Here is a 22,356-nt window from a genome sequence, read left to right as displayed (position 1 = left end):
CTGTCTCTTGATGATGCAATGATTATTAAAAGCCTGAGATTAGGCTGTTTCATATCAACTCTGAATTTGTTATCGCAGTCCCATTTGGGACCACGTGTTTTGATCATGTAGCCAAAGGCACTGTATGTTTTGGGAACTCATACTTTGGGCTGATTTATTTTCTATTTTATCACATTCCATCAGAAAGAAACTGATAAATGTTCCGTCAGTGCCATAAATCTCATCAGTGCCTTCTGTATGCAATATACATGCATTTAAAAAACAACAACATGGCCACGCAGTGGATAATGGTGAAGGGAAGGAGAAAATTAACAGAGGCCTGATAAGAAATGTTTGGAGAAATATGTGATTTGTTTTGTCAGTCTGTTCTGCGGGGTCCATTTAAATTAAAACCTCAGCTGGCTGCTTAAGATCTAGCCCTGTGCATGTTCCTGCTTTCTGAGGAAGAAGCAGTTTAACTTCATGTCAGTAGCACTTAAATCTTATATGGGGTCAACTGAAGGCAGTGGATCTAGGCAGCAATAATGGAAGGCTTACATTACTTGGGAGTGGAGGGGGAGATTTGTGTGTTAATGGAAAATCTTTTCTGTATCACAGGTAAAGTCTTGGAACCCTAATCATACACTAACTGGCTTGGAGATCAATATATAAATCATCTTTCTCCCACTGTACATGAGACCCGGTACATTGTGTGCAGATGTAGATTTCATGTAGATGCACCTGAATGGTAACCTCATACCAGAATTCTTCGATTTTAATTCAAGGAGGAATTATGCCATAAGTAGGAAAGCCCCTTACCCGCTAAGGCAATTTTGTGTTGATCTTTTGAGAAGAGGTAGTATTAAGAGAGATAAAAACATGATTATTAAACTTAGTCTCATTGTGGCTAAATGTCATTCTGGCTCGAGTCTCCATTTATGATTTCTGTCACAGTTCCATTACAGGGGTGGCTCTGCCATTGTCTTTTGGGATCTTCATCATCAGTTTTCCCCAACTTCATTACCTGTGTAGTTTCCTTGCTTTGCAGTTCCCCATGGCATGCCTATTGCTAGTCTGAATAGGTAATTAAATTGCATGATAATCCAGTATCCATTACATGAATGACCTTAGATTTAGTGGTAGTCCTGATGCTAAGCCTAGCCAGTTAGAAATGCTTGGTCAGAGAATAATTTGAGTTTATAAGATCTGCTTAATAGTCTTGACATTTGGCCATGCTGGTCTGATCTGGATAAATTTCAAAATGGAGATGAAACTTAATCAAAACTCCTGCTTTGTGTGTGGAACTGAGTAGTGATTTAAGATGTAACATTTGTAGTCTGTCATCACCTGTCTATTTTAACCAGGGCCTGTTTGTTTTAAATGTTTTCAAATTTTGGCCAGGTGTAGCTGTAGTTGTGCAAGAAAATCTTCTGATTTCTAACAGCAGGTAGCATTTCTATTTGAAAGGAATTCATTGCTTTGACTTCCAGAAGAAATGTTCTCACTTCATAGGGAGAGAATTTAGCACTCACATAGTGCGATTCAGCAACACAAACATCCCTGTGAAGCAGATGATTAGTAATGTCCTCAGTTGTCAGATGGTGAAAGCAGAGGCAGAAATGCGAAGTGACTTGCCAAGGCCACAGAAGGAGTTACTGTTGGAGCGGGGATTTAGCACTTAGAATCATAGAACTGGAAGGGACCTCGAGAGGTCATCTAGGTCAGTCCTCTGCACTCAGAACAGGATTAAGTACTTCCGGGTCCTGGGCTCATAATGCTCAGTAAATAGCTTTCTAGTTGTGTCCAGATGGAGTATGGTGTATTGGAACCTGCCACTCTGCAGTAGTGGTGAGTGGCCATGCTCTGTGATGTAAAGCTTGATAGTGGCTAGGCAGCAGGTGTGCTGAGACCATGGCCTGTCATGCTGACCAGCATTGTCTTGTTGTTTCCTTGTGCTCCCCAGTCTGTCCGGAGCTATCTGGTGTCTCTTGTTGTATACTTAGGTTGTCAGCTCTTTGGGGCAGGGACTGTCTTTTTGGTGCGTGTTTGTACAGAGCCTGGCATAAAGGGACCCTGGTCCTTGACGGGGGTACCTAGGTGCCATGAAAATATAAATAACATGCCATGCGCCATCCCTGTGTCTAGAGACTTCACTTTTCCCTCTCAACTGCTCTCTGTGCGGTTGGCCCTTTACATGGGAAACGTGCCTATAAATCCCACATGACTAAACTAGTGCTGCCAAGTGGCAGCTCAGGAGCTCTGATTTTTCCTATTTCCCTGATTCAAACAATGTCAAATGAGTCTTATGAAAATTGAACTGTCTGTGGTTGCTTAGGGAGAGGAGGAAACTGCTTCCTTTGCTGAGCAGCTGTCTGATATCCCCCCACTCCAAACTAACTCTCCTGCAAACCTGTTGGAGTCCCTGAGTAGGTTTTGGCTCTTGGTTTTCCATAGAGAATAGTCTTTGTAGTATTTTCTCAGAACTCCAGCTATGGGCAAGTAAAATTTCTTTTTGGTACATTTCCCCCCTCCCACCCCCCCAATGCTATTATTCCCGTCACAAAGGGTGAGGTGAGATGAGCCCTTATGTATAAATTTCATGGGGAACAAGAGGTTTCCCTTCCTTGTAGCTGCAGAAGAGAAATCATCAACCCATATCTAAAAACATGTGACAGGTTAGTTTGTAGCAAGTATGATGATGATAGGTGGAACTGGGCTCAAAACTCCAGATGTCCCTAAAAGCTCTATAAAAAGCACATAAAATGACAACCTTAGAGAAACTGAATTGATCCGGAGAGAGAGAACTTGGCTAGTCTGAGAAGCTTGTCTCCTCTCGTCATGCCCCTTTTTGCAGGTATTCTACATAAAAATGTAAGCATTCAATACAGCTGTTGCAAGAAACTCTCTCAAATGTTTGTGTACACGTGCCCTGACTTGCCAGTAGCCTTTTGTTTGTCTTCCTCATCTCTGAGCACAGTGGAGCCATCTAAGTGTATTTGGTTTTTGTGCTTGGGATTCCCCTTCGAAGCATCATTCATCATCCAGATCCTGCCTCTCTCTTCTTGGCTACACAGGAGATCATATTCTCCCACAGATGTGTTAACAGTTCCTCTCCTGACACTAATTGGACAGGAGTCACTTGTAATTTATCATTTGCCTTGCTGGTTCCTGTGTAAAATGGCCTTTGCTACCAGTATTTTGTTTTTTCTGAATCCAACTTTCTTGATAACATCTTTGTTGTGGCAAAACAGTTTCATTGTTTTCTCAGCCCAGAAAATTTGTTTTGTTGCTATGTGTAACAAAACTGAACGGTAGTTTTCTGAGGTTGCTTGAGAGGACTGGATAGTCTTCATTTTGGTATTCTTCTATTTTGAAGCTACAGAATTTTTTATTCACTGTTGTATAGACACATCATGAAAACATAAGACAGGCGCAAGAAAAACACAGCAGGGAAACCAACTAACACAGATCAAGGACAATGCCTTGCAACGCACATTTATTCAAATTGAAATTAACACAACTTGCCCAAGATTGCTCAGTTTGTGGCAGCACTAGAAATTGAACTCAGATCCTGTTGGTGCCAGTTTGGCACCTTAAAAAGTTGACCACCTTACTTCTCTATTAACCAGTATATTAAATGTTGCAAGAGTTTTAATATGGGGTTTACACTAGAAAAAATAATCTAACAATAAAGCAGAAAGTCAACATGGATAAAAGGAAACTAATCTCTGAAAATAAACATGATCTGTGTAGTTAGCTGTATCTGGCACTGAACTGGTTCCAATGACTAATGGCTTTTTCTCCATAGAACAATTAAACACTCAGAGGTTTCTAAATATGTTTTTAGACTGATCTAATCTACTGGGACTCAAACATAGTTCTGAAACGTGTTCAAATATATCAGTACCAATTTTCCCAAGTAGTTTTGGCCTCCCAATTTTCCACTGGGAATACAAAGCAAATTAACTTAGTTCATTCATCAAGGTTAGATTTACAGCATCAGTCGACCCCATCCCGCCCACCACTTACTCTCCCCCTGCCCAGAATGTTTGTGTGGGATCATGAGTGAGTGGGGGATGAGGTGCCTGGAGTGGAGCTGGCTCCAGTGAATCCATGTGTTCAAGCATTCTCAAGCTCACAGCAGCCATTCTTGCTGCTAAAAGCTTCCCTGCCTGTAGGTGGTGGGGGTGTCATTGCTGGGATTCCACGCTTGCTGTCAGTCTAACCCAATTGTTGTATGGGGTCCAGAAAGAACTTTCTTCTGCTGGGCAAGATTGGCAAGGTGTCCAGTGGGTTTTTCCTCTGAGCGTATGTCTACACAGCAACTAGACACCCGTCTCTGGCCCTTGGCAGTTCAGTCAGGCTTTCGGGACTCAGGCTGCAGGGCTGTTTCATTCCTGTGTAGACTCCCGGGCTCTAGGACCCTTAGCAGTGAAAGGCTGTCATAGCTTGGGCTCCCGCAAGGTACACAGCAATGAAACAGCACTGCAGCTCGAGCCGGAGCTGGCAGATATGAGCCAGCCGTGGGAGTCTAGCTGCTGTGTAGACATATCCCGAGGGTCTTGGAGACCTGGTGGATGGGGCTAATAAGCATGAGGCAGGAGCACTGTTTTCAGGATAGAGAAGGGTAGGGAAGGTGTGGGGAGCAATACATGTCAAATGTCAAGTATGGGTGAGGGGCTGGAAGGGATTCTGTTAGCCTGTGAGGTCTTAAGTCTGCACGTTCTGAGCTGCTGATTGTTCGTGCCCCAGCCTCCTGCACATGGGGAGGGTGGTGAGATTCAGTAGTGGACTAAATCACAAATTGAATGGCTGGGGTTTAGCCAAGGAAGGCTCCTTCATGCCTTGGTTTTATGGTGTGCGGCCATTTAACCCTTCGCTGGAGTTACTTAATGCCTGGTAGTTTGGAGAGTGTCAGTGTCTGTCTTTAATATTACAGTTCATAAAGTTGCATTTTGCTGTTCAAAATCCATTTGTGTGAGTCTTTCTCCTTGCCCCCTGTTTGTCATCATCAGCTGAAAATTCGGGCTCGTGCAGCAATCCCTAGTACATGTGTAGTTTTTCACAGTGCTGCGTATGATGGAGCTGCGATAGGTTTAATTTTCAATTACAATGACTGGAATAGCTAGCTGAGATTTTTGTGTTTTGACACTGAGTGCATCACCATGCCATCTGAACCCCTAAATCCTGCATCTTTGCTGGAGTGCTGGTTTAGGGTTACTATGGGAAGCCTTGGGACGTGCTTGTGCATGTAAAATCTCATCCATAAATAGAAATAGATAGCTACTTTGGTTTATTTCTTGCCTGTCTGGTACCAATTTTATTCAGCTATATCTGTGCTGCCAAGATTGTTCATGTTTTCATAAGTTGCAGCCGTGCTACATCTAAGGATTTTACTTCTTCCTTTAGGGCCTTTTTGAGAAACCGCCTAATGTAATGAAATCTTCCTTTAATGTTCAGGGTCAATCAGTTTATGGCACATCACATCTCCCTAGGCAGGGCCATCTTAATGACTTTGCAAGCCCCTGCAAATTTGGCACCCCTATTATATTACAGTAGAAAATAAATAGTAATTATTGTCTTTAAAATTTTATTGTGAACCAAAACACAACATAGGGGTAATAGAAGAAAATGTATATTTATTTTGCTGGTTTAAAAGCATCATTTTCTAGATTTGTGAGCAGTAAAGTCACAAATGATATCTGCAAATTCAATTTCCTGAAGCACTTCAGACTCAGTATTCATCAGAGCCTGGATAAAATACCTTTTCACACATCGCTGCTGTGGTCTCCTTTCTGCAGGGCCCTGGGCACATGGCCTGTTTGCCCCTGCGTATGCTGAACCTGAGTCTATCGTGGTTGCTCTTACTTAGTGGCTCAGCTCCAGTTAATTCTTGAATTAATTTATGAGTGTTTGTTTAAGCCTCTTCCCTTGAGTGCTCTAGAACTAGCTGTTCTAAGCAGTCATTTAACATTTCACACTGTTGCTACTGTCAGCTTTGTCCCATTGTGCCATTTGGCCAGTTTATCTGGAGGTAGTTGAATTCTATTATCATTTTCTTAGACGATGCTGCCTATTTGATCTCTCTTGACATTTTGCAGTCAATTTCCTTTTCTTTGTTTCGAGGCAGTATTTATAGCCCTATGAATATTTTTGCAACTTGGTATTTGTATCTGTCCTGATTTAGCTTGGTGGGTCTCAACACTCGGAATGTTTCTCACTGTTCTGTAGAATCTTTTTCAACCCAACATTCCTTCCCCACTTCTTCAGCCTACTCTATAGCCAGGTATTACAGTATCCCATAGATTTTTTTTTTAATTCCGCTATCTTTCCATAATGGATATATCATGGTCTTCCATTGCAAGGCTCTCTAATTCATCTATTTTTACTTTTAAGCTTTCCATATTTGTATATAAAAGTTTATAGTTTTATTTTGACCAGATGCCCATTTTTATTTATCTGTCTTAGGATTTATACAGTCACCGATCATCATAGTATTTTATTGCATACATATTTTTCTCTCATATGGGTCATTAGCTATGTTTGAACCAACTATATTCAAATGCGTAGCACAGAGTGATAGATTTGCCATCACTTAAAAACAGGCAGTGACTGGCTTTCTAAACTCTGTGTTCTAGGCCCACCATAAGTTCTGGGCTTGATGCAGGAGTCACTGAGTGAAATTCTCTGGCCTGTGCTATGTAGGCAGTCAAACTAGATGGATCCAGTGCTGTTTCTACTGGGATCCTGCATGGATGTGCTCTTGGCCTAATGCTGTTAAATATCTTTATCAGTGACGTGAAAGAACATAGGAATAGTCAGACTGGATCAGACCCATGGACCATCTAGTACCTTGACTCAGAATGTGGCCTTCACCAGATGCTTCAGAGGAAGGGGCAAGAAACTCTGTAGTATGTAGATGTAGGATAATCTGCCTAAACCTAACACCTAATAGAGGGCTTGAGCTCTGAAGCACTCACTCATGCCCGTCACCCCAATCGGGGTATGGGCCGCCAACAACAGATCTTCAGAGTCCTCTATCCTGGGCCATTCGTTCTAACTGATTCCAGGTATAGCCCATTTTTTTGCTATCAGCCTGAAGGTCACATCGCCAGGTGTTTCTTGCACGGCCTCTTTTCCACTTGCCTTGGGGGTTCCACCGCAGTGCCTGTCTAGTGATGTTAGTTGGCTGCTTGCGTAGTGTATGTCCTATCCAACCCCACCTTCTCCTTCTGATTTCTTCCTCTGCTGGGAGTTGACGGGTCCTCTCCAAGAGGTGGATGTTACTGATGGTGTCTGGCCAGCGGATCTGGAGAATCCTTCTGAGGCAGCTATTTATGAAGGTCTGGCTCTTCCTGATGGTTGTTTTGGTTGTCCTCCAGGTTTCAGCTCCATACAGTAGCCTCCTCTTCGCTGTCATTAGTTGGAGCATAGCACTGAACAACATTCATCTTAATCCTCTTCATTTTAGTTCTGAAGGATGCTGTGATGATCCTGGGACCATGTGCCTCCCAACCAATCAGTGCTCTCTGTGCTGCTTGGACAACATGAAGCCTACTCCCTGTGTGTGGGGTGCGTCGCTCTCTTCATGTCCTGAATACAGCAACAGCTCTCCTGTCAACAGTTGTCTCTGTTCCGCTTGCGTCCATCTTGTCTCACTAATGCCTAATAGGGTCAGGTTGTTGCTCCTCATCTCTGCTGCAACCTGCGCCGTCTTTCCTGACTCATACATCGTCCTCACGTTCCATGTGCCTATGATAACCCTCCTGCTTGCAAGAAGGGTAATAGGCTTAGTGGCTTCCTCACGGCTTTTCCCACCCAGAGTCATGCATCTTCGGATTGAAGACCCTTCTTTTTCCAGGGTAAAAGTCTCTGTTGTCTCTATTGTTGGCATTTCTGTAGCAGGTTGATTTTTTTAAGGGGTGGAGTTACTAGCCCCACGCCCAACCCTCCTCCTTTATCCTGACTTGTGACAGGCAGATGGCCCCAAAGGACCTCTCTGGTGGAGTTTGAGATCTGAAGCATTGGTTTTATATTGCTTCCAGAAATTACTATGTTAACTATAACACTGGATAGTGTTGGTATCCATAGAAATGTCCAACCCCACTTTTGAATATTACCAAATTCTTGGCCTGAGTGATATCTTGTGGCAATGTGTTCCACAGCCTAATTATGCGTAGTGTGAAAATATCAAATAATTGCTAGTAAAGTTTACAGATGACACAAACTGTGGGATTGGTCCTGCTTTGAGCAGGAGGTTGGACTGGATGACCTCCTGAGGTCACTTCCAACCCTGATATTCTATGATATATATTCTGTGACTGGTAAATGAGAAGTCAGTTGTACAAGCAATCGGGATCACATGGTAAACCAGACTTATTTGAGCAACATGCCTTACAGTTAGAGAAATTTTAAGACGCTCACTGTAATTCATCCAAAAGAAGATTAAATGATGACTTGAAATATGTACCTGGGGAGAAGGAAAGTTGAAGGCTTTTTAATCTAGCACACAAAGGCTGAAATCTAAAGGTGGACAAATTCAAACTAAAAATTAAGACATTAACCAGTAGAACAACTTCCCTGGGACATGTTGGATTCTCCGTCAGCTGAAATCTTTAAATCAAGAATAACAAAACAGTAACTCAACCAAAAGTTCTGGGCTTGATGCAGGAATCACTGTGTGAAATTCTGTGGCCTGCGTTATGCAGGAAGTCAGGCTAGAGGATTTAATGGTCCCCTTAAAAATATATTCATCTATCAAGAGTTTCTAGAATCAGAACAAGGAAACGCCTAGTGTGTCAGATACAGGAGCCATTTTTAGCAACCTATTTTCTCTTCTCTCTGCTCCTATTCAAATTGCATAGGTAAATGCAACGGCCTTGACTGGCTCAGAGTTATGCTCACACAAAAACTTCCATTTCCCATGAACAGTCGCTCTCTTTTATCTTTAAGTTACCCTGCTTCTTATGCTTCATTTTTTTTCCCTAGGCTGCAAGCACGTGAAAGGCATCCTGCTATATGGACCGCCAGGCTGTGGTAAAACACTGATGGCTAGACAGATTGGCAAGATGCTGAATGCCAGAGAACCCAAGGTGGTCAACGGTCCAGAAATCCTCAACAAATACGTAGGAGAGTCTGAGGCCAACATTCGCAAGCTCTTTGCTGATGCAGAAGAGGAGCAAAGGAGGGTAATGCAAAAATAAATAAGTAGCAAAGTCAATATGCCAATGTATGAAGAATGACTGAAGGTTTACTTTTCAGTAAGTCTTGGAACACCTGGGAAGTTCCAGAGGACTGGAAGAAAGCTAACGTTGTGCCAATATTTAAAAAGGGTAAACGGGTAAGATAATGGAGTGGTTGATAAGGGGACTTGATTAATAGAGAACTAAAGGAGGGTAATATAATTAATGCCAATCAACATGGTTTTATGAAAAATAAACCCTGTTAAACTAACTTGATTTCTTTTTTTTTTGATGAGATTACAAGTTTGGTTGATAAAGTTAATAGTGTTAATGTAAAATACTTGAACTTTTATAAGGCATTTGACTTGGTACTGCGTGACATTTTGATTAAAATACTACAAGGTATGAAATTAACATGGCACACATGAAATGGATTAAAAGTTGGCTAACTGATAGGTCTCAAAATGTAGTTGTAAACAGGGAATGATCATCGAACAGGGAGTGTTTCTAGTGCCCCCCCCCATTGGTTCTTGGCTATTTAGCATTTTTATTAATAACATGGAAGAAAACATAAAATCATCACAGATAAAGTTTGCAGGTGACCCAAAAATTGGGGGAGTGATATATAATTAAGGGGCAGGTCATTGATACAGAACAATCTGATCACTTGTGGAAGCTCACAATGTATTTTTAATATAAATGTCCATATCTGCCATTGGAACAAAGACTGTAGGCTTTACTTGCAGGATGGGAGACTCTATCTTGGGAAACAATGATTCTGAAAAAGATTTGGGGGTCATGGTAGACGTTCAGCTGAGCATTACCTCCCAGTGTGAAGCTGTGGCCCAAAGGGATGATGTGATCCTTGGATGCATACACAGATGAATCTCCAGTAGCAATAGAGAGGTTATTTTACCTCTCTATGTGGCACTGGTGTGACCGCTGCTGGAATCCTGTGTCCAGTTCTGGTGTCCATAATTCAAGAAGGAGGTTGACAAATTGGAGAGCATTCAGAGAAGAGAATGAGTAAAGGATTAGAAAACATGCTGTACAGTGATAGACTCAAGGAACTCAACCCATATAACAAAGAGAAGGTTCAGGGATGATTTGGTAACAGTCTGTAAGTGCCAATATGGGTAACAAATATATGGCAAAGGGCTCTTCAGTCTGTCAAAGATTTAACATGATCTAATGGCTGGAAGTTGAAGCTAAACAAATTCAAGAGTAGAAATAAGGCATTGATTTTTTTGAAGTGATTATAATTAATCAACGGAATAACTTACCAAGGGTCATGTTGGATTGTCCATCACTGACTGTTTTGAAATCAAGATTGGGTGTTTGTCTGAAAGGTCTGTTTTAGGAATTATTTTGTGGACTTCCTATAGTCTGTGCTATGCAGGTCAGACTGGATGATCACAGTGGTCCCTTCTGGTCTTGGAATCTAGGACTAATTGGAAGATTATTACCCTGTGGATTGAGAGAGTGACTCACTGCTCAGCATGGGGTGTTATTACTCCTGGGAGTCACTTTGTGAATCTGAATGGCAATAGTTTCCCCTATTAACAATTAAACTATCCCTGTTCTGTCCCTTCCAGGCTGTCCCTGTACCCTAAAAGTACTGCAGTTTCACTTATGCGCTGAGTCATGATTTGATCTGTAAGTAGGGTTGCCAACTTTCTACTCACACAAAACTGAATACCCTTGCCCCGCCACTTCTCCGAGGCCCTGCCCCTACTCACTCCATCCCCCTTCCCTCTGTGGCTTGCTCTCCCCACCCTCACTCATTTTCACCAGGCTGGTTGAGGGGGCTGGGGTGCGGGGTGAGGGCTCCGACTATGGGGGGGGCCTCTGCGCTTGAGGGTGGCACCAAGGGGTTCAGAATATGGGACTGGGCTTCAGGCTAAGGCAGAAGTTTGGGGTGCAGGAGGGAACTCCAGGCTTGGGGAATGGAGCCAAGGGCTTCGGAGTGTGGGGGGGGCTCTGGGCTGAGGCAGAGAGTTGGGGTGTGGGAGGAGGTATGGGCTCTGGGCTGGGGGTACGGGTTCTGGAGTGGGGCCAGAAATGAGGGGTTCAGGGTGTGGGAGGGGGCTCTGGGATGGGGAAGGGGATTGGGGTGCAGGGGAGGTGAGGGCTTTGGTTAGGCATGTAGTCTTTAATGTGGGGTTGGGGATGAGGGATTTTGGGTGCAGAAGGGGGCTCTGGGCTGGCGCTGAGGGGTTCAGAGGCTGGAGCAGGGAGTTGGGGCACGAAGGGAATGAGAGCTCCGGCTGGGGGTGCAGGCTCTGGAGTGGGGCTGGGGATGAGGGGTTTGGGTTACAGGAGCGTGCCCTGGGCTGACGCTGAGGTTTTCGGAGGGTGGGAGGGGGGCCAGGGCTGGGGCAGGTGGTTGGGACCCAGAAGGGGGTCAGGTGTAGGCTTCAGGTGGCGCTTACCTGAAGCAGCTCCCGGAAGTAGCAGCATGTTCCCCTTCCTGCTCCTATGTGGAGGTGCGGCCAGGCGGCTCTGCCCAGTCCACAGGCACCACCCTCGCAGCTCCCACTGGCCATGGTTCCTGGCTGATGGGAGCTGTGGTGGTGGTGCTTGAGGCAGGGGCAGTGTGTGGAGCCCCCTGGCTGCCCCTATGCGTAGGAGCTGGAGGGGGAGATGCCGGCTGCTTCCCGGGAGCCGCACAGTGTGGAGGCTAGCAGGGAGTCCGTCTTAGCCCTGCTGCACGGTGCTGCCAACCGGACAGTAAATGGCACAGTCAGCAGTGCTAACCGGAGCTGCCGGGATCCCTTTTCAACCAAGTGTTACAGTTGATAACCAGACACCTGGTCAGCCTGTCTGTAAGAGCTTACAACACTTAGCTCCTATGGTGAGAGGAGATAGCCCTCATCCAGTAGTAGCACTCAAACTGGAGTAGTGGTAGCCATCTTGGACAAGTAAAAGAAGCTTCCCTGTCCCAAGTTTTGTAGCCACACTCAGTTAGGATGTTAATGGCAGCTTCCTGGTAAATGTGGGAGCATTTGGAAGTATTCTTGTGGGTTTTTTTGTACTGGTTTTGCATCATATTTTTCATGACTGTATTGTAGCATGCTGTCTGGTATCTGCTTCAGACAGCATCGAGAGCAAGGAAATGGGTCCCAAATTTTGCCCTTGGACCCTTTGAAGTTGGTGGGAGCTTTGCCACTGACTTCAGCAGTCACAGGATAAAGACACAAACGCCCAGTAAGCATAAATGCCTCAAATTCACATTTCCCCTCAATATGCTGCACCGTCGAAGTTTGGGCTCTCCTATTCTTTGTCCAAGATTGTATGATACCTTCATCTGTCACTAGTTTTTCCCACCAAAAATCCTGGCTAGCTAGCAGGACTAAGCAATGCAAACCTAATTTTGGTAAATTGCCCCATTAGGATGGGGAGTGGATATAGGGGACAAGGGGGAGAGTTAACTTTTTCTGTACCTGTTAAATTTTCTGTTCAGCCACCACAAAAGGCAATTTTTAATAGCCAGCCATAGCTTAAAAGTGTAAATACTGTTTATGTGCGATGCAGCAGAAATAGATCGTTAGAGGTGGCTCTTGGTAGTTTGTTCCTGCTACAGGAAAAGTGTTCTCTGTGATTTTGACAAGATCCTTTGCTGAAGGCGAGGCAGAATTTGAAGTTTATAAGGATTTGTACTTTCCTCTGGAAAATATACTGATCAGCTACAGCTGTAGGGGTATCAGGAGAGTGTTAATTTGAGCCCCTGCAAGTCCTTCCTCTTCAGTTTTATTGCTATAAAGTTGGTATCTGTGAGCTCTTTCTCCTTTGAGGAACACACCTGTTAAAGTAGACCTTATGCTGGCTGGAAGAGGTGGTCCTGATGACAAGTTATGAGATTATGAATGTCTTGGAAAGGTCACAATTGTAATGACTTGTACTGGGGGCAGATTGCCAGCATGACAGCATATTCACTCATACTGTTCACATTGTCTCCAGCTCCTTGTTAGACACAAAAGATTGTCTTTTGAAGCAGGTTTTTAGAGGGGAGAAAATGGCTTGACAGTGTAAATATGTGCAGAAAAAAGATGCTGCCTTATTCTCTCCCACTGGCATCTGGTGGATGTTTAATCGTTTGAGGGTTAGATTGAGGTTTTTATTGTGTATTTAGAGTTTGGCCAAGTTGGTTTGAATTAATATTCTCCTTTAAAAATGTGCTTAAGAGGAGGTAATTGGGGACAGTGTCATGTGGAACAAACAGTTTATAGGCCTCATTTACCTTAGGGTGTTGCACACATCTGAGCTTCTATAGGCTGAGCGCATTGCATGCTCCAGGGGCTCCTTTCATCCGTCCGTTGCCCCATGAGGTCCCTGTGTGGCACCCTCTCTAACTATGCTGGGGCTGTGTCCCCAATTCCCCCTCCCCCCCACGCAAGACTGTATGTATCCCACGTTTCCCCCTCTGCCACATACGTGGGGCTCCCTCCCATTCTCCCCCTCCCCACCCCACATCACTGTTTCTCTTATCACCACTCCCCAAATGTAAAAGTTGAATACATCTAGGAACTCAGAATACAGACTCAACTTACAGAAGGGGAGCTACTATCCTGGAAATCAGTGATTCTGAAAAGGTATTGCCGGGTCCTGGTGGATAACTCATAGATTCCAAGTCCAGAAGGGACCATTGTGATCATCTAGACTGGCCTCCTGGATAGCACAGGCCATTAAACTTCCCAAAACAACGAACTCAACATGAGCTGTGCCCAAAGGGTGAATGCAATCCTGGGATGCATAAATGGGAATATCGAGTAGGAACAGGGAGGTTCTGTTCCCTCTGTATTTGGCGTGTGTGTCCAGTTCTGGTGTCCACAGTTCAAGAAGGATGTTGATAAATTGGAGAGGATTCAGAGCACAACCACAAAAATGATGAAAGGATTGGAAAACCTGCCTTATAAAGTTAGTCTTATGGAGCTTAATCTATTTAGCTTAACAAAAAGAAGGTTAAGCAATGATATGATCAAAGTCTATAAATACCTACCTGAGCAACAGAAATGTTTCTGCTACGCTTGTCCTTTTATACATGATACAGTCTCCCTTTGGAGGTACTAATACACTGTAATCAAGTCACCTTAGAGACCAGACAATGGTGTAACAAAATCCAAGGGCTGCAAGTTAAAGCGAGACGAATTCAGACTAGAGGTGATGTACAGATTTTTATCAGTGCAGGTAATTAACCATTTGGACAACTCACCAAGGGTCGTAGTGGTTTATTCATCGCTGGCAATTTTTAAATCAAGAAGTTATTCTCGTTGATCACAGTGGTCCCTCCCTCTTTGACTGATGGTCCCTGGGTGTATTCCAGCATTGGTGCTCATGCACTCACTTTGTGTGGCTGAGACTGGAAGATTCTTGCTAGCAGGCACATCTTCCAGCAAGAATCTTCTGGTCTTAGATGTGCAGAGCGCATGCAAATGTGTGCTCCCCATCTTTATCCATTATGGGTGTGCAGGGTATTACTATAAGCTATAAGGTGTAATGTTCCTTTCTATTCTTAAAATCTAACACTCCCTTCCCACCCCCTCCGCTCTTGGGGTCCCTACTTTGACCCTCCGGGTCCCTGCTTCTTCCCTTCACTATCAACACTCACTCTCAAGGCCTTTCTGGGTCCCTGCTGCTTCCTCCTTTATAAGCCAACCTCACAAGGCTTTGTTGTTTCTGTTAGAGCTCAGGCTGCTGACAAGCTCCCCAAGCGACAAGTTAAGATGCTGCTTCTGAACAGGGAGCAACAGAGAGATTCTTCTGCCTGCAGTATCAGATTTTCTTCTGAATTGGGCTTTTCCAGTGTTCCTGTTTGCAGCAGAATCACTGGGGTTGTGTCCTTTGATGGCTAGAGTTTTTCCCTGAAATTTTGGAATTGATTGGATGTGGTTTTATATAGTTATCACGTTAGACAGAGGGATGATGTTGAGTTGAGTGTAGGGCGTCAACTACACTAGATTGGACTGTTTTAGTCTTGTTTACTAAATCTGCACTAGACTAGACTTTTGAATGTAGTTTTTGCTTTGTGATTCAAGCTGTAATGTGCGCAGGATCTCAAAGTGATGGTTTTACCTAAGTAAACACTTTTTCTTAATTATCTAGCTCATGGTCCAGGAGGGCAGAACTGATGTACCTATTTATTCTTGCTTGTGTGAAATATATAGACACACCTACTCCCCATAAGCCGCAAAGGTCGTGTCTGCATATAGGCAAGCCCAAGGAGTGCGATGACCCCATTGTTTGCACACACAAGGAGAGCTCCTATGTCTGCAAAGCACCTGAAATCATAAGAATATAAATGCATTATGCTTCTGTAATGTGGTCAGACTAGGATGGCAGCCTGTGCCTTTTTTAGAGAATTTCAATTATGGAGGAAAATAAGAAAAAATCCCTAGGTGACAAAAATGTTTACTTCTCTTAAAGGCTTCCTGGTATCCAGGGTCTTGTTCAGACTATTACTTAAAGGAGTTATCTTAACATGTGCTAACAGATTTTAAAATCTATCGTGTAGACAAGGCACATGCTGCATTTAACATGTGCTAAATTGGTCAAATTAAAGCCAAGGGGGAGCCTTAAATTTAACTGAGCCAGTTTAACACATGACTTCATATAGACCTAAAATTAGTTAGCATGTTAGCTAACACGTTATCCCTCTTTTAAATCCTAGTGTAGACCAGGCAATGGAATGTTAAGAACTTGACCTGCAGGGTGTCTGCCACACAGCATTTTGTAGGGATCACTGATAAAAACATACCAACATCGCAGTGTTCTCTCACCAACAGGAGCCAAGAAAGGGTAGAATATTAGCCATTTTGTCCGGTCAATTTCATTGGTAACTTTGGACATTCTTATATTATTTCTTTCCAATAGCTTGGGGCAAACAGTGGTCTCCACATCATAATCTTCGATGAAATTGATGCCATCTGCAAGCAGAGAGGGAGCATGATGGGCAGCACTGGTGTCCACGATACCGTCGTTAACCAGCTGCTGTCTAAAATCGATGGGGTGGAGCAGCTAAATAACATCCTGGTCATTGGTATGAAAACCTCACACGTGCTGCCGCGGTTTCTGAAAGTGCAGCTCAGGCAGGATGTCTTGGTTTGAAAATGTGTGTTATCCACCTCCGCTCCCACTGTGCTAGCTCTAATAGAAGCTGCAAAATCCCCTCCCACTAAGATTGAGCCGACAAATAACTCCAGTTGGGCTGCTGCAAGGCATTCTGGAAACAAAATCTGGACTTATTCAAATGAGCTATGCCCAGAATGCAGCTTTTTGGCCAAGGAAAACTGTGGTGTAATGTAAGAGCCTCCAATTGCTGGTCTTAGTAAGAAAGGGATAAAATGCACAAGAAGAAAAAACTTGTATTGACAGGAATGTCAAAGTATGAAGAGCAATGAAATAAAGATTGAGAACCCACTGCCGAAAAGGAGAGACTTAGTGACTCAGACACTATAAAATGACAAACAACTGGGGTGGGGCTGTCTTGGCAGAGTGGGAACGACATATTTGGCTTCAACATTTGAAATCTGAGGATTTCAGCAGCAGTCAGGAATTTAGTCCTGACAAAGCTCTCTATCCTCAGGACAGGTACAGGCCAGATGGGGGCACTGGGAGCCCTCCCTGCCTTTCTCCACCAGCGTGCCTCAACCCTCATAAGCTTGTAGAGACCAAGAGTGATAGGAGCATTAAGTCTGAAGTGCCTGTTCATACCATAGCGCCTCTGCCAACTAAACCGTCAGCACTAGTGTTGTGGTACTTTCGAATATCCCTTTAATCGGTTCTCTAGTAATTCTTTAGTTATGTCAGCTTGCTTTAGTTTTCTTTGCTCTTAAAGGCCTCCATTTGGGGTGAGCCAAGACATCAGAGAGCCTTGTGGGTTCCCGTGTTCAGTCTTGTGGGGGAGCATGGGTAACCCAGTCAGTGTGGTGTTCTATCCCCCTCCAGTGGTACCTGGTAGACAGAGATTGGTGAGTCTGCTACAGCCTTGGCTAGCTGAGCTGGGTCTTGTAATTCAGGAATTGGAACTCTTGTGTTTAGGTCCAGCGGTGCTAGGCTCAATCCTGGCTGCTGACAACCCACATGACGTTACTCAGACCTCCAAAAGTGCAGCGATTTTTTAAATAGTCCTCTTTATTTTCTCTCTCAAAATCTTCTCCTTGACTTTGTAAGGCTGTATTTAACATTCAAGTGATAGATAGAAACTTAGTCTCAGCTAATGCTTCTTTTGGCTTCACCTTTGTTCTTAGGAATGACCAACAGACCAGACCTGATTGATGAGGCCCTGTTGCGACCTGGGAGATTGGAGGTGAAAATGGAGATTGGTAAGCAGGCCAGTTGGTGCTCAGTAGGCAATAGCCCATTGCTACAATGCATAACTGCAAAGTTTGGTGCAGCTCCATATGTGACATTTTATGTAAATTATCAAAAAGAACGAGGAGTACTTGTGGCACCTTAGAGACCGATGAAGTGGGTTTTAGCCCACAAAGGCTTCTGCTCAAATGAATGTGTTAGTTTCGAAGGTGCCACACAAGTACTCCTGTTCTTTTAGCTGATACAGACTAACAGGGCTACCACTCTGAAACATGTAAACTATGTAATTAGCTTGTATATTTACATACAATCAGAAACACTGCTTTTCAAAAGTGTCGTTTTAGTGCTGGTGAAAGGCATTGGCTTGACAACAGATTCCCTTGGGAGCAGGTATAGGCAGGCAGGAACCTTAACAAATGGTAGAAAACAGCCAGAGAGGAGGGGGAGAGGCCCCTCGTCTTCCTGTTTAGCAGGTGCCACTGTAGCCACCAGGATGAATTATAGCTAAGGCTTTGTTTTAGTCATGGGTATTTTTAGTAAAAGTTATGGACAGGTCACAGGCAGTAAACGAACACTCACTGTCCGTGACCTGTTCATGACGTGGACTATATACCTCTGACTAAAACTTGGGCTGCGGATGCTGGCAGGGGTGGCACATGGCCTGGAACCTAAGTTCCCTCTAAGCTGCACGGCCGCACAGCAGCCTATTAAGTGCCGCGTAGGCACTCAGGGTTGCAGCAGGGAGAGGTGCCTCTCGCCCGGCCTGGACCTGCTGCAGCCAGGAGAGAGGCGCCCCTCCCCCAGCCCCAACCCAGCCTGGCCCGGACCTGCTGTGGCTGTGGGAGAGGTGCCCCAGCCCCAACTCAGCCCTGGCCCAGAGCTGCTGTGAGGGGAGAGATTTGGGGGGGAGTTCTCTCTTTCCACCATAGCCCTGGGACAGCCTGCATCCCAAGCCCCTCGTCTTCAGCCCACCCCAGCCCTCAGCCCCCTCCCACACTCCAAAACCCTTGGCCCCACCGCCATCACATGAATGTTCACCAGTATGAAGGTGATGTGTAACACATCACCTCTGTACTGGTGCACATAACAAAATTCATTCTGCACATGGGTGAAAAAATTGGAGGGGACACTGCCTGGGGCCCCGATGGTGCTGGGGTGGGGGGCTCGGTGATGGTGTGCGGCTTTAGACCCCTGCTGGTGTTTGGGGCGGGGGCCGTTAGAGGAGCTGGCAGGCTCCCTACCCAGCTCCGTGCAGCTCCCTGGAAGCAGCTGGCATGTCCCTGCAGCTCCTGGGGGAGGGAAGGCCAGGGGACGCTGCATGCCACCCCCGCCACAAGCTCCAGCTCTGCAGCATCTATTGTCTGGGAACCATAGCCAATGGGAGCTGCAGGGTTGGGGCCTGCAAATAGGGGCAGCACACAGAGCCCCCTGGCCCCTCCATCTTGGAGCTACAGGGACATGCCAGCTGCTTCTGGGAAGCCCTCCCCACATGGTAAGCACCTCCCTGCACCCCAACCCCTGACACTGCCTGAGCCCCCTCCCACACCCGAACTGCTGCTGCAGGCCCAAGGGCTGTCTGAGTGTTCGGGCAGCCCCTGAGCCAGCTGCATCAGCCACTGCAGAAGACAGACATGCAGCCTTAATTGTAGCCCAAACTCCCCTGCTTGCCCATAGCCCCAACGAATGCATGACTTTCACTCTGGGCTGCAGGAATGCATGAGGCCAGCCTGCCTGCATGTGTGACACGTGGCAAGTGGGATTCAGGAATTGAATACAGGAGTTCCTGCTCTGCCAGTGACTTGCTGCATGACCAAGTCACTTAACCTTGTGTGTCATTTTCTCCATCTGTAAATGGGGGATAATTCTAGCTAAAAGTTTGCTAGACTTCGTTTGCAGCAAGCTGGGATGTGACTCTAGCTTGCCGCACGCTAAGTGTCTGTGTGGACCTTGCTGCTGCACAGGAAAAATTCTGTACCGCGCTTTGATCTACCGCACTTTGAAATGGCAGCACGTTAACAGGCATTAGGGAGCTTTTAGTGCACAGCAGCAGGGTGCACATGGGTTTCTAGTGTGGGGTACATTCACACCCTAGCTTGCCGCGATCTAAGTGGTCATGTTCACAAGCCCACGTCGGAGGGGCTAAGGTGTCTTTAAAGTTTGTTGAGGTTCTCTCATAAGTCATTGTAAAGTATTCTTCTGCGTACATGAATGGAGGCTGCTCATGGAGCAATCACCTGCATGTTGGAGCTGTAAGGAGAGACTACCAGAAACACTATTGTCCTGAAGTTGCTGCGTTGAGACAGCAGAGGCCAAGGACTGACACTTTCTGTTTACAATTCTCAGGTTTACCAGATGAGAAGGGCCGACTTCAGATTCTTCATATCCACACAGCCAGGATGCGGGAACACCAGCTGCTGGCTGAAGATGTAGATATTAAAGAATTGTCTGTGGAGACCAAAAATTTCAGTGGTGCTGAATTAGAGGGTCTGGTGCGAGCGGCACAGTCTACTGCTATGAACAGACACATAAAGGTCAGTCATGATTTCCCCCACCCAGGAAGCACACAAAAGGAATGGCTGTGAAATTGGTTCACTTGTATGATGGTTTTTGTTCTGGATGTATAATGGAGCCTTTACATCCCTCAGGAGTTGGGGATCTCACATGGATTCCAAGCTATGAACATGTAATTGTTTTTCATATGGACAAAATACGTCCTTTTCTCCATCTCCTGCTTGTGTCCCCTAAATGCCGACCATGCGGCCCTGAATGAACATGCAAGAGAACTGGCTTAGTGATGAATCAGATGCATCAGCAGATTCATAAAAAGGTTGAAAAGAAAGTGGTTAAGCAGTTACAGTGGTTTGGAGGAAGGGTGTTGTGTGTGTTTGAATGATCTTTGGGACTCGCGGAAGTTCTTCAGTGTCTAACAAGGTGGATCCACTAGTTGATGCCTGTGTGTCTGAGCTCAGTCTTCTGAATAGCAATGTTCTTCACAGACACGCACATGTCCGGTATCTTATTGTGCCCCATGTGAGGGCAATAAAGGGCAGAGGGGTCGTGGCCCCCATTGGTTCTGTCTTCCCATCGCAGCAGCAAGGTGAACCTAGTGAGCGTGTGACCTGTTACTTTCTTCAGAGCTTCAAAAAATGTGTTTTTCATAATTTTGTTGAAAAATGTCATCTTTTCCACTGGTTTAAATTGGATGTTAAAAACAAACTCACACCCCCAAAACATACTCCCTTCCTGTCCAAAAAAGCATAAGAGAATAGGGAGGAACTGAAAGAGATTGTAAAAGAGGACCAGATGGTGGCTGGAACAGCATTGCGAGCAGCCTTGGATGTGTCCTAGAGTATTAGGGATGCATGCTGGAGCAACCAAGATGGTTATGAGGTCAGTGCCTCTGCCATCACCATGAAGAAGTCCTCATGGCTGCCAGTATTGGGTATCCCAAAAGAGGTGCAAACTGCCAAAGAGGACCTCCCCTTTGAAGAGATGGATCTCTTCAGCTGCAGGAAAGATGAAGTGCTACATCTGATGGGGGGCTACATTACAATCTTTAGGGATCTATATACTGGATCACCATTGAAAGCAATATAAATATCTAATTGAACAGAGGCAGAGGACAACATCCTACTCCCAGAATAGACAGCTGCCACAGAAAGACCCTGATACTCCAGGAAACACCTATTGTCATCATGCTCATTGGAGACCCGGGACCATCACAGAAGCAGCAGGTTTAAGAGCCAAATAAGAGCCAGTCTAAATCCTGTCACCACCTTTGGTGACTGCCTAGCCTCTTTCCACTATGTTCAGTTCACTATTACAACAGACGTCATCGCAGATGGCTGCCCTCTTCATTTCCACATCTTCTCCTAACACCTTTCAGGGACCTTTCTTATGAGAACATATTACAATAATGGCAATCGCTGCTAGTAGAGAGAAAATCAAACCCAACTACAATGGTGTGGTCTTGCCTTGGCCTGTTAGGCCATGTGTCAGCATTGCGTGTAAGTGACACCACCTGCTAGACTCAGACTCTGTCCCAGGTCAGTCTACTGCACAGTGAGAAATCTAGCGGGTGGGAAGGTCTTAGTGGCACCTCATAGAACTAGGATAGTGGCAAGAAGCCAAGAAAGTACAATGAGGGGTAACATTTTCCACTCCCTCCCTGACAAAGACATTAATCAGGATGTGTGAGGGACAAGTTGAGGAGCTCACTGGGATAACCTACAAATGCAAGGGATCTCCAGAAGACTTGGGATTGCACATAAATATCCTGAAACTGAGTCACCAGTCTGGCCTGTCTGACCTTTCTACTTGTCCTCTAAAATTTAGCAGTGCAGATCCTGATGCACAATGCTTATGTGGTGCACTGCACAAGCAAACAAGGAGGCCCTTGCTCAGAAGTCCCTCTGTCTGGAAGCCATCAAACTCTGGATTTCGTGCCACTCTCAGGATAACCCCAATAGCTCTTCACCTCCCAGGAGTCAGCAACAACTTGGCAGACTTTTTGAGCAGATAATCCATGACTAGTCCTGAGTGGTTACTGTGGAGGTCCCTCCTAGAGCCTGTATTCTGTTGTTGGGGGATTCCCATGATCGATCTCTTTGTAGCCAAGGACACATTAAGTGTCAGAGCTTTTGTTCTTCAAGTGATTGCTCCTGTCCATTGCAATTAGGTGTGTGTGCATGGCAACCAGAAGATTTTTCCCCTAGCAGTATCTATTGGGTTGGCCTGGGCACCCCCTGGGGTCACGTCTGCATGGCGCTCAATATAGGGCCCTGCCAACCTGCCACCCCCTCAGTTCCTTCTTACAGCCAGTGATGGTTAACTGGAATTTCTGTATCTCTTGCTTCGGCAAGCATCTCTGCTCTAGCAGTGACTT

At 45.2% G+C, this 22,356-nt stretch overlaps 1 protein-coding gene across 2 annotated transcripts in view; it reads left to right on the top strand.

The window, feature by feature from the left end:
• The window catches only part of NSF (N-ethylmaleimide sensitive factor, vesicle fusing ATPase), a 159,576-nt gene that overhangs the window by 65,173 nt on the left and 72,047 nt on the right, over positions 1 to 22,356 (top strand). For both annotated transcript variants that reach the window (XM_030541276.1, XM_030541275.1), the window contains exons 9-12: positions 8,968 to 9,167; positions 16,032 to 16,197; positions 17,408 to 17,482; positions 19,815 to 20,002. In XM_030541276.1, the coding sequence (XP_030397136.1) occupies positions 8,968 to 9,167; positions 16,032 to 16,197; positions 17,408 to 17,482; positions 19,815 to 20,002 (629 nt within the window). The remainder of the gene's footprint in view (positions 1 to 8,967; positions 9,168 to 16,031; positions 16,198 to 17,407; positions 17,483 to 19,814; positions 20,003 to 22,356) is intronic.

This window comes from Gopherus evgoodei, chromosome 23 (genome assembly GCF_007399415.2).
Source record: "Gopherus evgoodei ecotype Sinaloan lineage chromosome 23, rGopEvg1_v1.p, whole genome shotgun sequence".
In the NCBI taxonomy this organism is placed as follows: domain Eukaryota; kingdom Metazoa; phylum Chordata; order Testudines; family Testudinidae; genus Gopherus; species Gopherus evgoodei.
Note: the sequence above shows the minus strand (reverse complement) of the source record. Positions and strands in the feature narration are given on the sequence as shown.